This window comes from Anser anser, assembly GCF_964211835.1.
Source record: "Anser anser genome assembly, chromosome: 7".
NCBI lineage: Eukaryota > Metazoa > Chordata > Aves > Anseriformes > Anatidae > Anser > Anser anser.
Window position 1 is genome coordinate 5,142,970 of NC_139727.1, and position 17,259 is coordinate 5,160,228.

Here is a 17,259-nt window from a genome sequence, read left to right on the forward strand (position 1 = left end):
TATAGGATTGAGAACCAAGAAACTCGGTGCTTCTGTCCTCTCTTTGATTCCAGTCTTCTCTGTTGGTATAAAATGGAGAAAAACACCCAAGGGAAACATGAGATGGGGGTCAGGGGACAAAAACCTTGAGCAGAAATTAAAGAGAAACATCAATAACAGCAGAAATGAGTAGTCAGTCTCGTATTTACAAGAGGTGAGAACTGTTGTGCCGATCACTCAAATCACGTGCCAATCACTCCACATAAGTCATTTAAGAGTACTGGGCATCTCTTTTTGAGTTTCTCAATGTGTTTTGCAAGAATGATTGTGGTTTGTTTACAGATCATCATCTGATTCTGATTGTTTAATTGCCCCTTCCTTTCCAGGAGGTGTCTTCCCCAGAGGAGAGAACTCTATTAATTTACTCATTTTAGACTGTCAGGAAATCTGATGGTTTGAGATCTAGCAGGTAGTAGAAGTTAGTTTTGTTAAAAAGTTGCTTATTTCTTGAGCTACTGGATACTATGAAAAAAGAATATCTGATGAAATGGAAGCTGCAACACGAAGAACAAAGATGGAAAAAAATTTACGATTGACCAAAGAAAAACCCAGAAAAAGGAATAAGTACAGGCATATCTGCATGGGTTGGTTTTCATTTCAATTCCTTCTTGCTCTTTAACAGAACCTTTTTCCTATCCCTCTTTCTGTTTACTTGGGAATGGGGCGATTTAGCATTGGTTATGGGCTAAAAGAGTGCGCAGTATCTCTATAGGCTATCACAACAACGAGTAGATTCTCATTTCTTCTCAAGAAACTGGCTGCTCATGGCTTGGACTGGCATATGCTTCGTTGGGTTAAAAACTGGCTTGATAGCCAGGCCCAAAGAGTCATGGTTAATGGAGTTAAATCCAGTTGGAGCCCAGTCACTAGTGGAGTCCCCCAGGGCTCAGTATTAGGGCCAGTTCTCTTTAATATCTTTATCAATGATCTGGATGAGGGGATTGAGTGCACCCTCAGTAAGTTTACAGATGACACCGAGTTAGGTGCGTGTGTCGATCTGCTCGAGGGTAGGAAGGCTCTGCAGGAGGATCTGGATAGGCTGGACTGATGGGCTGAGGCCAACTGCATGAGGTTCAAGGCCAAGTGCCGGGTCCTGCACCTGGGGCGTAACAACCCCATGCAGAGCTACAGGCTGGGAGAAGAGTGGTTATAAACCTGCCCGGCAAAGAAGGATCTGGGAGTACTGGTTGATAGTCGGCTGAATATGAGCCAGCAGTGTGCTCAGGTGGCCAAGAAGGCCAACAGCATCCTGGCTTGCATAAGAAACAGTGTGGCCAGCAGGTCTAGGGAGGTGATTGTCCCCCTGCGCTTGGCTCTGGTGAGGCCGCACCTCGAGTACTGTGTTCAGTTTTGGGCCCCTCGCTACAAGAAGGACATGGAGGTGCTCGAGAGAGTCCAGAGGAGGGCAACGAAGCTGGTGCGGGGTCTGGAGAACAAGTCTTACGAGGAGCGGCTGAAGGAGCTGGGCTTGTTTAGCCTGGAGAAGAGGAGGCTCAGGGGAGACCTTATCGCTCTCTACAGTTACCTTAAAGGAGGCTGTAGCGAGGTGGGGGTTGGTCTATTCTCCCACGTGCCTGGTGACAGGACGAGGGGGAATGGGCTAAAGTTGCGCCAGGGGAGGTTTAGGTTGAATGTTAGGAAGAACTTCTTTACTGAAAGGGTTGTTAGTTAGCCATTGGAATAGGCTGCCCAGGGAAGTGGTTGAGTCACCACCCCTGGAGGTCTTTAAAAGATGTTTAGATGTAGAGCTTCTTAGTGATATGGTTTAGTGTAGGACTTGTCAGTGTTAGGTCAGAGGTTGGACTCGGTGATCTTGGAGGTCTCTTCCAACCTAGATGATTCTGTGATTTGCTTTGGCTGCAGGGCTGTGGGGAATCATCTTTGGTTAGGTAGGTAGCTGCAAGAGGCTCTGTGTCAGCCTCACTAGGGCCTGCACACCATTTGGTTTCCCAAATTTGCTTTCTGTTTTGCTTTCTGTTTTGCTTTCCCAATTTCCGACCATTGTTGGCTTTCCCAAATCTACTTTCTGTTTGTCCTCTCATCACTGAAGTGCTGGGCTTTCCATTGTTCATTGGTGTTTCTCTGAGGTAAGAGACTATCTGGATGTGCATATTTATCAGCTTGTTTAAGTGTCGGCCTTTATGTGGACCTGTTGTTTTAACCGTATCCTAGAAGCCGGCTTAAGTTACTTCCCCCTAATTGTTTAAGCCAAACTGAAAGAAGGCCACTTAAAACTGCTGGGGGGTGGGGGAATTAAAGACATTCAATTTGTCAGTCTAAAGGATCCTGGCAGTATGGGACTTGTCTGCCTGCCCTCTTAGGGCTTTCCAGATGTCCTGCTTGCATAAGGGCAGTTGTATGTTAGTAAACAAAAGGTGTAGCTAGCCTAATATTCCTGCCACTGAGACAGTGAATTAAGCAATGAATTAGGCAAGGCATGCCTAACAAGGAGTGTGAGAACAGAGTGAGCTTAAATGATGCCTCTGTTTGTAGCTCAGGCATTTTCTGACTCCAACAAGGTCATACAGCTATATCTAATGGATTAGTAATTAGTAATCCTCACAGGATTTCTCTTCCACGAACCAGTCTACATCCCCCTGGAGCCCAAATAAACATTAAACATCTTGCGGCAAGAATTTTCACTGAATGACACTCCTTTGGTGGGGAGAAAAAAACAAAAACAAAAAACAATAAAACATGCCCTGCTTTGCTGGTTCTCAACTTGTTTCCTGCTAGCTTCACTTATTTCCCTCCCTTTCCCTGCTGTTTATAATTTTATAATCTCTGCTGTATCCCTTTGGTCAATTTGTTTTCTGAATGAGGAGTTCTAGTTTACCCAGTTGATCATTGTTAGGCTTTTGTTAAGGCTTGCTCTCTACTGAATTTCTAACGCTTGAAGGCCTGCATCTTGTGGGGAGGGCAGACAATGACTTCAGGCTTGGGCTAGAAGTGAACATAAAATTATCCAAGATGTTTTGATACGCACACTAGATACTTGCTCTCTTTTTGATGGTCACATATATTACTTAATCAAGTAATCGTGATTATAATGTATGGAAAGATAAGCAGGGTTTGTGTTCAAATAGTATGTTCTTGCAGTAGAGTGTTTTTTTTTTTTCAAGCAATGCCAGTAAAGCATATGATTCACTCGTGTCAGTCGTGCATACGTGTATGTTTGTACTCATTCAAAGCAGTGATAGGTAAACTGCAAGCGGAAGGAAACAGCTGAGTGGCATGTATGCGAGACCTGTTGAGTTACAAGTGGAAGCAAGCTCATTTAAGAGCAAGCACACCTGCATTGGATGTATGTGTGCTGGGGGATGAGGGCGAGGGCCAGGCTGTAGGAAGAAAGGTCCAGGATAAAACTGATAAATTATGCCAGGCTTGAAGGCATTCCTTCTAGGTGCTGTGAGGTGCAGAAGATATGCTGTGAGATACATAGTGAACATGGGAAAGACAGGGCAACAGACTCTAGCTACAGAAGCTTGCAGTGTTCATACAGAGGAGTTCATGCACTGCTGTCTTGGATTATGTCTGTTTTGTTTCATAAAGCAAGTGATTCAGTACTTTTTCCATTAGGGTGGTGCAGTAGTCATTTTCCTGTGTTGCTTAAAAAATAACATTAAGCCAAACCATGACTAAAGTATTAATACTAAAAACAAATCCAGCTGCCTGATGTAACTTAACTTTTATTCTGAATGGATTTTTCTATTATAGGTATGAATAATAAACGTCTGCTTTTAAATAATGAACAATTTATGCCACAATATATTTTTACTTCATGAGATCTCTCTCTATTCCCAACCTCTGTTCCAGTGCACAGTAAGACAGGCTAGTTGTCTGCTGTTATTCTCTCAGCATGTGGTTTTCTTTCTTGATTCATCAATACATTCCCTCACAGGCCTGCCAAGCTGGCATCTTTAAAAACATCAGAATTAAGTGTACTAGCCTCTTGGGTCTCCTGCTGTGAAAGTATTGGATTTAAACAGAAGTGAATCAGTTGCTTATCTTTTGATACAACTAAAAGATGCTGATTGACATTATGCTGGGCCTTAAAGTTAATATGCTTTTTTTTAATAAGCTGGGAAGTTGCTGTTGTACCATGTGTTATGGTAAATCAGTAGTGTTTGTTAGTATATAGTGTTCATACTACACAAATGTAACGTGCAGTTCTGAATCACTTTGACGTTTTGATGTTTTGATGAGGGCATACCCCAAGCAAGCACGGGAGAGCAGGGCTCCGGGGCCTAGCCAGCAGTGACCCGTGCCGGCGACCGGGGTTGCGGCAGATCTGCCATGTCACTGCCGGTGGTCCCCATGACGGCCCAGCACTGTGTGAAGAAGCCTCCCGAGGGCCGCAGCCCGCCTCGAGCTACGCCGTGCTCGGCTGTGGGATGCGGAAGGGCCTCACCCCCCCCAAGGGTCCTCACCCCCCCCCCGCAGGAGGCGGTGTACGTGAGGCGCCGGGCGCGGCCGTTGCCGCCCTCCCGCCGCAGGCCCCGCCCTCCCACAGGTCCCTCGCGGCCTCCGGGGCTGCCCGGCCGAGCGCCTGCGGCCCGCGCCGCCCCCCGCGGGGCTCCCTGCTGGGTGCCGCGTCCTCCCCCGCCGTACCGGGAGCGTTTTCCCGGGCGGCGGCGACCGCGGCCGGGCGGGGGGAGGCTCGCGGCGTCGTGCGGCGGGGAGGCGTCGTGCGGGGCGGCCCCGGCTCGTTGGGGTCCTGTGGGGCGGCGGCGGGCGGGCGGATCGGTGTCTCCTTCACTTCGCCCTCCAGTGCCAGCGCCTGCAGCAGCGCGGCCTCCTCACGGCGACACCCGCCCGCGCCCCCGGCCCCGCTCCGCCCGGCTCCGCCGCCCTCCTGCGCCAGCCAGGTGCCGCCCGGGGCCGAGGGGGCGGCGAGCGGGGCTGGGACGCGGGGCAGGGACGCGGGGCAGGGGCTCGGGCTCGTTCCCCGGCGGCGGGGCAGGATCGGCCGTACGGGTGCGAGGGGTCGCCACGAAGCCACTCGCCCAGCCGCGGGCGCGGCGCCGCGGACCTGCGGCTGTGCCCGGGCGGCGGTTACATAAGGGGCGGGGGTCAGGCCGGGATGCCCAAGATGGCCGCGCCGAGGAGTTCACCTTGCGGCTGGGCCAGGCAGGGCGCGGAGGGGCCCGAGCGGGGCCGGCGCTGCCTGGGGAAGGGAGAGGAGGGGGGCCCGGGCCGTGCCCTCTCCTTCGAGGTGGGGGGGGGGGGGCTTTGCTGTATTCTTGCTTTCGGTTTCTGAGCACGTAGTTAACCTGCAGATGTTTAATCTTCTCTCCCCTCTCCGTAGAGCCTCTAAATTGGCCTAGCTATGGTTATGCCAGTAGTGTGCCAGCCTCTGAGAAGTAAGTAGGCAGACAGTTGAAGCAAGGGTAATGAGGTTTTTTTTTTGTTCTTTAAGCGTTAGAAGCAGTGTAAGTTTAAAGGTTAGTGTATCCGATGTATTTTTAACAAGAATATTTTAAAGAATATCTACTTATCTGTTACTATTTGCAATATTGGAATACAATTTTAGTGTAGTTGCTGCCATTTACAAAATGGGATGAGTGCTAATTTTTTTTTTCATTACGTGACCTTTAGCTTGATCTTCAATATCCCGAGGTCTAGAAATCTTTATAGAAGTCCTTGGCGTTCCTTTAATTACAGGGTGCGACACAATTTCGAAATACTACCTCGAAGGAAAGTTGTCATGTAATCATTCTGACAACATTTATACATTTTTTCTGTTCTTTTTTTTTTTGTCCTTTTACGTTAGTAGAAGGCATATTTGTGCATCTTGAGTAACGGATTCTTTAATGATTTTTTAATGATTTTTTTAAAGAAGGATAAAATGAAACAAAGATTATGGTGGAGCTCTTGCTTGATACCAGTGCATTCTGTGTTTATGAAATGAGGAATAAGATCTGACAGTTGCTTTCACAACCAACATATTGTCGTTAAGTGTTACCTATATTTTAGGCACTTCTAATTAGTAGTTTACATGAAAGGCAGTTTAAAACAGGATTGAAGAAAAGTACTTCTGGTTGTAAGAGTTTGCAGACCTAGCTAACTTACCAATTCTAGAGGAAACAGGAATGATTTTTTTGGCCCTGTTCTCATTTAATGAGCTTTCTCATGATGACACTAGCTTATCAAGTGTTTAGTATACCAAAAACTAACTTGTGCTTTTTCCTTTTTTCCTCTTGCACCGCTGTTAGTAAAGAAGTAGGACAGTGGTGTGAAGGTCATAAGCTGTTTTAACTTTTAATCATAAAACTTGGATCTGTAAACTGGAATGTCTGACAAATATTGGTCAGCTTCCTCACATAGGGAGGAAGCTTAACTTGGCTGGATAAAACAGCAACATCCTTTCACTGCAGTATTTCTTTAAATTTAGACAGATACCAGTTTGTTAACCTTGCAGGCTTAATATAAATATCTTCTCTGTAATGATTGTCTAGTCAGATTGGAAGTATTTAAGGCAAGAAAGAAAAGCTCATTTGTGCTGTCAAAGTATGCCTATGATAAAGGCTAGAGACCTATTCAGAGGAAAAGTGCACAGCTAAACCTTCTCTATGTTATTTTAAACTACTAATGAATTGTACAGCAGGGATTTAGAGTGTGGGAAGACTACTGTTCCCATAATTTCTTGTAATTTGGTCCTACATCTCCTAGCTTTTATTGAATAGATTATAGAAACCATTTTCTGTGATGACACTGGGACTCATATCTGTTCTGCTGTTGAATCTTTTCCTGAAGCTTATCTTAGTTACCGTGGACTTTAACTTGGGCTAAGCCTTTTCAAGATTCAATCATGTTCAAGTAATTTTTTTAACAGACAAATTACTCTGTTAAGAAGTTGATTTTCTTTATACTCTCCAGTAAGTGCTGGATGTCTTTCTCTACTGGCTTGGATGTAGAGCTTAGCTTTCCTTACTAAAGATTTTTTTATTTATTTATTTTTAGCTAAACTGTAAATGTATATGATTTTGCGATGATGCAGTTCAAGTCTTCCTCTTGTGTTTTAGGAAGATGGAGAGAGGTACTCCGGACAACTAGCGAAGAAATTTTGGAGAAACGATGTTTAGGCACAAGGCTCTTTCTTACATGCTAAAAAGCTTTTTAAATAGTAGCAGTTGATTACAGTTAGGCTATAGCTGGCAGGTAGAATAATCAGTTGTTTGTTTTTTTTTTTGTGGATACTATTCTAAAACAGTCTGTTTAGTGGAATGATGCCCTAAAGGAAATTATTCCAAATCAGGAATACCTTGCCTGATTCAGGCAAGTTTCCTTTTATGCAGATAAGACAAAAAAAGATGAAAGGTGACTTTAAAAGAAGAATAAAAAACCTGCCTCAAATCCCCTATTATTTAATACATTCATAACGATGTGCAGAAGAAAATATAAATCTTATTTAAAATTACTTTTAAAACTGGAAGTCATCTTTTCAGCTTTCAGTTAAAAGTTAATATATATGAGTACTGCCCTTGTTATTTTTTTAGGTTCTAAAGATGTTTTTCTGTTTACTTTAAAACAAAACCCATGCAAGAGCAGGATGAACAGTGAATTACGTTCATCTGGCTTTCAGCAAAACAAATGACTGACTAATTTTAAAAGATAAGACTTCTCATTTTGTTTCTGCATTAAGGCTTTTTATTGTGTTTGTCTAGTTAGTGTTTTCCCCTTTGTTATTTGGCCCTTTGGAGAAAATTACTAACTCTTTGAAATATGCTCCATTTTCTGTGTTTTAAGACTTTAAAATACAATGCCCTTACTTAAGACCTTTTGCTGTTGAAGTAGGGGGAAAGCAGTCACCTAAGGAAGATACAGAGAGAGAGCATCTTCATGGGGAGGAGGAGCACCATACATACAGCCTGTGTGGGACTTTAGGCTGGTATCCAGAAGGCTGGGGGACTGGGTCATGGCTAGTCTTGAATGATGGGTTCTTTAACAGTGAGATTGCCAGAGGCTCCCTGTCTGAGAAGCTCTCCTTAAAAGTCATTTTCTCACTGACCCAGCACTCCTAGTACTGTTTGTCTTAGGCTAACAAGAGCCCCCCCCCCCCCCCAACATAAACTGTTGTACTTTGTAGGGTGGAAGACCTTCATCTGAGTGATGGCTAGGTAACGTCCCTCAAAGATCCCTTCCAAATCTTAGGTGTACTATTTAAAATACGGGGCAAAGCAGACTATCATGCTTTCACATTTTGAAAGTGAAACCTTGTAGGTCTTCTCAGATAACTTTCATAAGCATCTGTTAAATTGGGCTTTGTAGGACTTGCAGAAATATGAAAAACTTATTCAGACTTATTTCTGGTTTCCTGGTTTTCACTGGTTACTGCCAACTCTGGAAATGTGAGCTATTAGCTTGTGGTAATTAAAGGTGTGTGGTGAAGTCGACTTGAAAAGTGACAATTTCTCATCAATAATCAGGTTGCATCTGCCCAGAAAACACAGTGTTCATGGTGAACATCACTGAAAATCTGTGTGTGTTTCACAGAACACTGTAATTATTTGAACCATTTGTCTGCTAACTGCCTTCGTGGATAAATCTGCCTTGAAGAAAGCATCTTTAAGAGTTGTAGTAGCACTTTGTGTATGGTGAAAGATTGACTATTAATTACCATTATTACCTTTCAGCTCCAATGGCAATTCCTCCGTCATATGCAGACCTTGGCAAATCTGCCAGAGATATCTTCAATAAAGGATATGGTAAGAATAGTGCCTCTTACAAAATACAGCATGGTCTGTGTTGCAGCAGTGAATTGACTATTTTATGTTGCATGTAAAGCTGAATGTTAATAGACCTGTGTTTCTGAGGAGGGTATGTTGCTTTTGTGTCATTACTGTCAGCTAATAACAGATCACTGGAGTCTTTTTGTGGGCTGTTTCGATGTGAAGTCTGTTAAACCTCACTGCCTTAGCCACATAGGTCAGGAAAGAGGTATACAAGTATGTGAGACTGAGCATCCACTGTTACTTAGCTTAGGAGCACATTTCCTCTACTGATCCTTGTGCCACAGCATTTGTTGGTATAGAAAGGAGATATATATATATATATATATATATATATATATATATATATATATAAGTAATGTTACCACTGTAATATTGTGGTGCTTTTGGAATAGCAAGAGGAGTAGCTATCAGGATAATAAAATTCTTCAAAATTCGTAAATGCTTAATAGGCAGTTGCAAGTAAGCAGATTTTAACTATGCAGTGCTGTGTATTTCTAGTCTTTAGGAATTCGGGCAGGGTCTTTTTCACCAAGATCACCACTCGGGTCTGACGGTAAGAATGTGAAATGACGCTTGTATAAACCTACTTACATTTCAAGTCCAATAGCTGTGCGTTTCCTAGTGATTTTCCTTTGAGATCTTTCTTCCTCTTAGTGCTCAGACACAATTTTATGCATTAGGATAGCTCTTCAAATGGTGTTGAGTACAGAGTAGATGCTATTGAGGGAACACAGGAGAATGCATCTTGTCAGTAAATACGTTTACTCTTGGATATTATCTTGTTAGTTAGATATGCAATGTACAATTGAGCAGCTACTCCCTGCTTACTGTTTGGTGATGACAGAACAGAACTGGCTGCTTCTTAAGCCTCCTCTAGCTGGAGTAGTATCTGAAATTTGAGTGTTATGGAAGTCAGTCTATGGTGGTTTTTGTATATGTATATACACAGCAGTCTCAGCAGTGAGGTTGGGAAAACAGCTTCTTGGAAAATGTACCTTGTCTTAGTTAAAGCACAACTTTTTAACTTCAACTTCTGTTTATTAAGGGTTTGGGTTGGTGAAACTGGATGTGAAAACAAAATCTGCAAGTGGAGTGGTGAGTTTACTTATTCATTGTATTTCGGGGGGATGTGTTCTGATGATTTTTTAATTATGGAAGGGCATCTCCCAGATGCTATTAAGTAGATTAGGTTATATTAATGATAAATGTTTAGTGTAAAATAATTTCAGAAGCACCTAAAGCTCAGACTTCATTCTGAATATAACACTGGTATTGCAGTATGGGCCAATAAATAAAATCAGTTGTCTAGTAATCTTTGTAAAACGGCTTGTTAGCTGTCCTTCATCTTATGCCTGAAGGCTAACAAATAGCAGACATATATATATGTATATATATATATATGTATCAACTGCAGTACAAAGAAGTTGTTTGTGGTACTGTTTGTTTTTTGAAATTTTTGGCATCTTAATGCTTGTATGAAATAGTTGGCAGTGAAATAGCACTTCGAATCTGTGGCTTTTCTTTAAAGGTAGTAAAGGGCTGCAGTGATGTTCCGTGCAAGATGACTTGGTCGTGCAAGCAGTGCCTTCTATTACTTTTATCTATTTCTAGAGCAGACTTCGCAAGGTGTAAAGGTAGATCCCTGGTGCCTATCAGAACAGGAAGTTTTAACAATACGTAGCTGTCAGAGGTGTGTGTGTTACATGCTGTGTTTGCAGAGCCCTATGATCCTGTTATAGTTGTAATGTTTCTTATTTCAGCTCCTTTCTGTAAAGGACTACCAGTAATAAGTGCTAAAACTTTCTGCAGAATACAGGCTCCCATGTGAATCCCATATCAATTGCAAGTCATCATTCCCAGCAGGGGAATGTGCTGTCAACTATTAAAGATTCTTGGTTTGGCTTTTGGTTTGCTTGTTAAGAGTATCAAACGTAACCTTATATTTCAGGAACTCTTTTCCTTTTGAGGAGAATGCTTATGGTAACTACAGGCTTGCTTTTGAGTTACTTTATAAATCAATATGTTTTGTAATGCTGATACAAACGTTGCAGTTGAAATGGGGGCAAGGAAGGGGGGAGTCCTCTATGTGGACATGAATCACCTGGCTATTAGTTCATGTTATGTCTGTCCCCCAAGTTGTCTGTTGTTGTTCAACTTGTTATGTGGCATAACAAGATCTTAATGTTTGGTGAAGAAGGGTCTTTTCTCTTTTGTCACTGTGTAAGGCTTTCATGATCACGTGTATCTTCAGTGTAACATAGACACTGTCCTTTTCTAGGAATTCACAACATCTGGTTCTTCGAACACAGACACTGGAAAAGTGAATGGGAGCTTGGAGACCAAATACAAGTGGGCTGAGTATGGGCTGACTTTCACAGAAAAATGGAACACAGATAACACTCTGGGAACAGAAATTGCAATTGAAGATCAGGTAATAGATTAGGAAAGTATTCAGTTCATTTACATAAGTGGCAGAACTGAACTTATAGCTTTGTCTTCTCTCTCTTCAATTAGATTGCCAAAGGCTTGAAGTTGACGTTTGATACAACTTTCTCACCAAATACAGGGTAAGAATTTTTAACACTTTTACTTTGTGACTACCTACACCCATGGCTGGTAAATAGCCATCTGGTGTGTCAAATCAATCGTTATGGATCCAAATTAGCAAATCCCAATGCTACTAAAGGCTTCTGTTCTTCAGCATCACATCTTGTTCTACAGGCTTAACATTGTACACTTCACAACAGCCTGCTTTCCTCATTTTCTGGGATAGGAATACTTAGTTGGAATATTACAGGAGGGATGAAGATGTTTGTCTTTATAACAATGCATGTTTTGATGATTTTTCTGGATTTTTGGTGGGTTACCTATGCTTTGACCCTGTCTAGAGGAAGCACGTGCATGGTATTTAGATGCATTCTGTTGAGGCAGATGGCTCAAATTTGGCAGTTCATTGAGGAAAGATCAAGCCCTATCTTAAGATAATCTTTTCTCTGTTTCAGAAAGAAGAGTGGTAAAATTAAGTCAGCATATAAACGTGAATGCCTAAACCTAGGTTGTGATGTTGACTTTGACTTTGCTGGGCCTGCAATCCATGGTTCAGCTGTCTTTGGTTATGAAGGCTGGCTGGCTGGTTATCAGATGACTTTTGATAGTGCCAAATCGAAATTGACAAGGAACAACTTCTCTGTGGGTTACAAGACTGGAGATTTCCAACTGCACACTAATGTGTAAGTACTTAAAATTGTGTCCAGTTTTACAGAAGCAGGCTTTCTTTACCCTTTCTTCTAGTCAGAATACAAATGCCTTTCAAGCACCTCTTGGTATTTCAAGCAATTAAGCAGTGTGCTTTTTTGAATAGCAAACTTAAATAAATGTTAGTTTGTCTCTTTTCAAAATAGTAAGTACTCATAGCTTATCGTTTAAAGCATAATATATGCTACAGTTTTCCAGATGCTGAAATCAAAATTTGAAGTGCAGTACGCATAACTCCCAGATACGTCTAATTGATCATAATGCTGCTTCTAGTTTTCCCAATACATTGAACCGTATCTGACTATAATATAAAGGTAGTAGATTTGTTAGAGGTAGCAGTTAGCCTTGAGCTATTTAAGTAGGTCAGAATTAGTTTCTGGAGCAAGAACAGAGCTTTGCTGTTGGACATTTTGAGTAGCTTCTTCATCTTGCATATATGGGATGAGTGTGTGAAATGCTTAGAGTGCAACTGAAGTGTATGGCATCTTGGTTTTGAACTTCATTCAAATTGCTGCGTTTAGAGATCCTGGATGTCCTTCAGAGCAAGCTGATCATAATCTACTGAAGAATATGATGTTCTCAATCTAATACCAACTGCCATTGTTTCAGTGTGTTTATGTAGGACATAACACTTCTATTTCAAAATCAAGCTATTTCTGAAAGAGATCAGAGGGATTGTTCAGTCTGGGTTTGTGGAAGGTGAGGCAGGGGAAGCTACAAAATACCTTAGTCTAAGCTGTAAGAATTCCATTTCAGTTCAGTAATCTCAAATAGTGTGACAAATTTTATAAAGATCTTTGAATTCATTAGAAGAATCAGGTATGTTTAGTAATCAAATTCAGAATGCTTGTTTCCTCATAACTAACATTTATATATTAGGTTAAGGATGTAAACTGGATTTTTGTTCAAGTACTTAAAATTAATTGGAGAACTAGCTGTGGCAAACTGAAAAATATTTTCATGGATTATTGCAGTTTAATTTTGCCATGAAACTTTTTTCATCTCCCTTAACCCGATCTAAAAGCGTGAAACAATTCAAACTTTCTGACTCTTGTTTTGAATAGGACAAACTGTTTTTTTTTAAAGTTGGGATTAAGTAGATATAAGGAGCTAACTTTTTTTTTATATTTGTGCAGCAATGATGGTTCTGAATTTGGTGGGTCAATTTACCAGAAAGTGAGTGACAATCTTGAAACTGCTGTAAACCTGGCTTGGACAGCAGGTAGCAACAGCACTCGCTTTGGTATTGCAGCTAAATACAAGTTGGATTCCACTGCTTCTATCTCTGTAAGTATGTCTCTAACCAAAAGGGTTATTCTAAACAGCAGCTTTTCAGTTCCTGAGCATATGTGCATTATTAGTACAAAAGATAATTGGTCAAAAAGTCTAGTAAGAGCTACTGTTACAATCCAGATGGTTGTAATTAAGCAGTATTTAAATCATGTTACTTTGCATATAGCAACATCTCTTTCAGAATCTCAAATGTTGCCCTGCTCTGCAGGACTTCACATGTATATATAAAAAAAAAAAGCCAACCTACAAACAACGCAACCTGCATATCTGACCCTAAGCTTACAGATTCTTTTGAACGGTTTTTTGGAAACACTCCAGTTCTCATGGTGAGAACTTGTAAGAGATGCTGGTTGAAAAGACTATATTGCAGAACAGCTTTGCTCGTTATGAGGTTGGAATCACTCTGTAGAGGAAGTGATGCCGACTGAGAGAATTTTTGCACGTAATGTTTATGATGTTATGAAGTGACCTCTGCTTGACTGACTGGTCCTGCAAAATACTAATGGAGGTTTCTTTAAATGTGTCTTGTTTTGGGAAACTGGTGGTGAGTTATTACGGCCTTCTGAAAAAAATGGGTGTAAGTTCACCTGCCAAACTACCTTCCAGTAACAGTTCTCCCTGTTCCTGCGACCTGTCTACACTTGAATAGGTTTCAGTTTTTCAGCCTAAGTTGTGGGGCATAGGCATAGCTGGAGAGACAGTTTAGTAAGCACAGAGATAATGAAAAAAGTAATACTGGGTTTGGTTAGTAAGCTCTGGCTCCTGAATGGTAATGAAGAACTCTTCAGTTATGTTTCAATTGTTGGTTTGTTTATTTTTCTCCAGGCAAAAGTCAACAATTCTAGTCTAGTTGGAGTGGGTTACACCCAGACCCTGAGGCCAGGTAAGGACTTTCACATGCATGACTTCTGTATACATATCTTCCGTGCATCACATAAAAAAATTTTGAGATCTATGTATTGATATGCAACTACTTTGATTCTTCAGAATATCTTTGTCTGTAAAACAAAGTAAGTGTTTGACAGCAGGTTATGGTGCACGTTAACATTTAGATAAACAAGACATAACACTGTACCTAATGGTATTTCTGTATAATATTACTCATTGATTTGTTTAGCAGTTCACTATTGTGTTTGAAAACTTAGCTTTAAGGCTGTGCAAGCAGTCTTTTCTAGCTTTGCTTTTTCCAGTCCGATTGTACAGAACAATAGCAGATCTTGAAAAATGATTAATAATCAAAACAGCACACTTTCTGATCTACATGTTCAGAAAAAATCTGAGGAACTGAACTTTTTCTGTTTAAATATGAAAACACCTGTTAATGCTACATTACTATTGGTTGGTTATTCATTTGAAACCTAGTAAAATACATAGTTTTCATTCCCTCCCTTCCTTGGCACAAGTGTCTGTCGTTCTATGCATAGTTTCTCTTTCATGCATTCCTTAATGTAGAAGAACAAACTTTCTGGGCACTTATCAAGTGGAGTCTTTGGATATGTGGTTTATAAAATGGTATTTTAAAAAAGCATCCAGTTTGCTTGATTCACATGACTAGCTTTCAGTATATTTCATGTGTAAATGAATTCTTCCATAGAGTAATTGGGAGCAAAGTAACAAACTGAGAGCTACAGCTTGTACTTGTAATGACAGAGGTTGAGTTGCAATGAAAGCTACTCTGATTATATGTTGTAAACATGCTCTTTAAAATTTTACAGGTGTGAAGCTTACTCTGTCTGCCCTGATAGACGGAAAGAGCATCAATGCTGGTGGCCATAAACTTGGCCTTGGCCTGGAATTGGAGGCTTAAAAAGGTGAAGAAACTGCTGCAGAGAAGGGATATCAGAAGAATTTGGCCTTAAAATGTATTTTCAATGTGACCAGCAGGCTTTTTTCCCAAGAAGGATGACCTAGAACAAGAGCTGTATTTGAAGTATTTAGACAGTTACTTGTTAGCTGGTTTCTAGTTAAATTGGTTACCCATCTAGTTACAATTCTGCATTAGTGCAGTCACTTAAACATTATTTAAATGTATTTAACTGTTTAATGCGCTACCCACAAATAATGAAATAGACATTTATGAAAACTGTACAATTGCGTGCATGTTTGTTTTTATGTTCCTTTTAACATTTGATATTGCCATTGAATGAAAAATGGATCAGTGGATGTCTTGAAATGAGGTCAACAGTTTTGTTAAATCACCTTAAATAGATACATTTGGTATCCCGAGACAACTCAAATTATGAATAAATCAAGTACACACACATACTTGTGCCTCAGATATTTTAAGAGTCAAGATAATAGGGTAGTGCTCAGTTAAGTTTTAACTAAAAATAACCCAAGATGTAGTGCTCTGTATCTCTGTGCAATTAAGGACCCACCCCTCCCTTGTGAACATTGAATATAGCTGGTTTTCACCAAACAGTTAAAATTCCTCAAGCAAGTCGAATTTTTTTTTTCTGTCAGGTAAGGTTTGTCATATCAGATGGTTGAATTCCCTCTGTTGTTCCATGGGCAAGACTTTACTGCATTACTAGTTGGCCTGCTGATGTAGAGAATGCAGAAAGACATGCTTGCCACATTGAGACATTTAAAAACTGTTCCTTGATGCTTTGCCCAACAGCGGGGGGAGAAAACTCACAAACACTCGTTTTGCTTATAATTGTGTGAAGTGAGACTTCTCTGCAACTGAATGTAATAGTGTCATGGTACAACAGCCTGCTTAGCCCAACTGCTTTGAAGGTTTCTGCTTAAAATAAATGAAATAAAGGCTTAATTTTAAATGGAAATGGAGGAAAACATAACCAATTTTGCTTTCCCATTGACTAATAAATCTTGGTAGATATGATCAGAAATGTGGACTAATAGAAAAACTTGTATTTTTTCCAGGGTGGCATCTCTTAAAATCACACTGTTAAGGTCAAGCATAAGTAGCTGTAGTTGCTTTTAATGTGGAATATTTTACATGCAGTCACAGTTCTTAATTTAAGAGTGAGGTTTTATTCTATTCAGGGAATTGCTTGGAGCCTGTTTCTTCGTCTCATAGCTGAGAAGAAGCTCTTTATAGTTGGTCTTGCAGCCTGTAGTTCACATACCTTTAAAAGGAAGGGGGCTAGGTTATGGTTGGGAATGTTTGTTTTGCAAACTGTTTGGTTTGTGCTAGGTTACTTAACTCCCCTAAACATCTGAGTGATTTACGTGAGATCTTGGTCCATCTTGCATTGTTGCCCTCATACTCATTCTTGAGTTAAGTACTATAGCGAACTGCCTGTGTCCAGGCTTTAGCTATGGAATAATTGAGTCACTTTCTTTGCAGAAGGTAGAACCAAGCTTACGCTGTCATCTCAGCATCTTGAGCAGGCTTGGTAGTGTCTTTGACCAGTTTTCTTACATGGAAAAGAGAAGGCTTCGCAGCGTAGGTCACTAGACTTATGCTTCGGAGAACCTTTAGTGCCATTCTCACTTGAATACCCTTTCCTTGGGACACTTCTACCACTTGGTGATGGAAGAAGCAGCACGTAAGATGGAATTTGTTGCTCTGTTATTGCATGTAAATGTTTGAGCTGATACACTTCGAAGTATTTATACACAAGCTCTTCTTAAGCTAGAGATCGTGTGGCCAGACAATTGAGTTTTATTCCAGGTTCTCTTTTCAGTGTAACACAAAGCATCTGCAGGCTTCTCCCAGAAATAAAAAAAGGTGTGTGCCTGCATGCATCATCCAACTGTAGCACTTGGGCAAATAAAGGACTGTCTTTTGCTTATGAGCGATGCCTTGCATCCTTAAACCAACGATGGCTACGGTACTGTTGTTGCTCTGTTTTTTGGAGGGTTTTGATAAGGCTGTAGTGGTCTGACACTTGGTCTTTCAGGAACCAACTACCCTAGCCCTTTTTTCACTGTTCGCTCATCTCTATCCATTGTTCTTGAGGTTACGTAA

At 41.1% G+C, this 17,259-nt stretch overlaps 1 protein-coding gene across 4 annotated transcripts; it reads left to right on the plus strand.

Moving 5' to 3' along the window:
* The first annotated feature begins 461 nt into the window (after positions 1-461).
* Positions 462-16,174, plus strand: VDAC2 (voltage dependent anion channel 2). 4 transcript variants are annotated; one of them, XM_083843523.1, is made up of 10 exons: positions 4,767-4,907; positions 5,348-5,402; positions 8,676-8,747; positions 9,820-9,869; positions 11,053-11,205; positions 11,289-11,341; positions 11,777-12,004; positions 13,166-13,316; positions 14,148-14,205; positions 15,038-16,108. In XM_083843523.1, the coding sequence occupies exons 2-10, from the start codon at positions 5,369-5,371 to the stop codon at positions 15,127-15,129; spliced, it is 891 nt and encodes a 296-aa protein (XP_083699649.1). In that variant the 5' UTR covers positions 4,767-4,907; positions 5,348-5,368; the 3' UTR covers positions 15,130-16,108. The 4 variants fall into 4 exon arrangements, with proteins under 4 accessions (XP_083699648.1, XP_083699651.1, XP_083699649.1 ...); XM_083843522.1 differs by lacking the exons at positions 4,767-4,907; positions 5,348-5,402 and adding an exon at positions 462-623 and having other exon boundaries at positions 15,038-16,174; XM_083843525.1 differs by lacking the exons at positions 4,767-4,907; positions 5,348-5,402 and adding an exon at positions 2,104-2,126.
* The last annotated feature ends 1,085 nt before the right edge of the window (positions 16,175-17,259 follow it).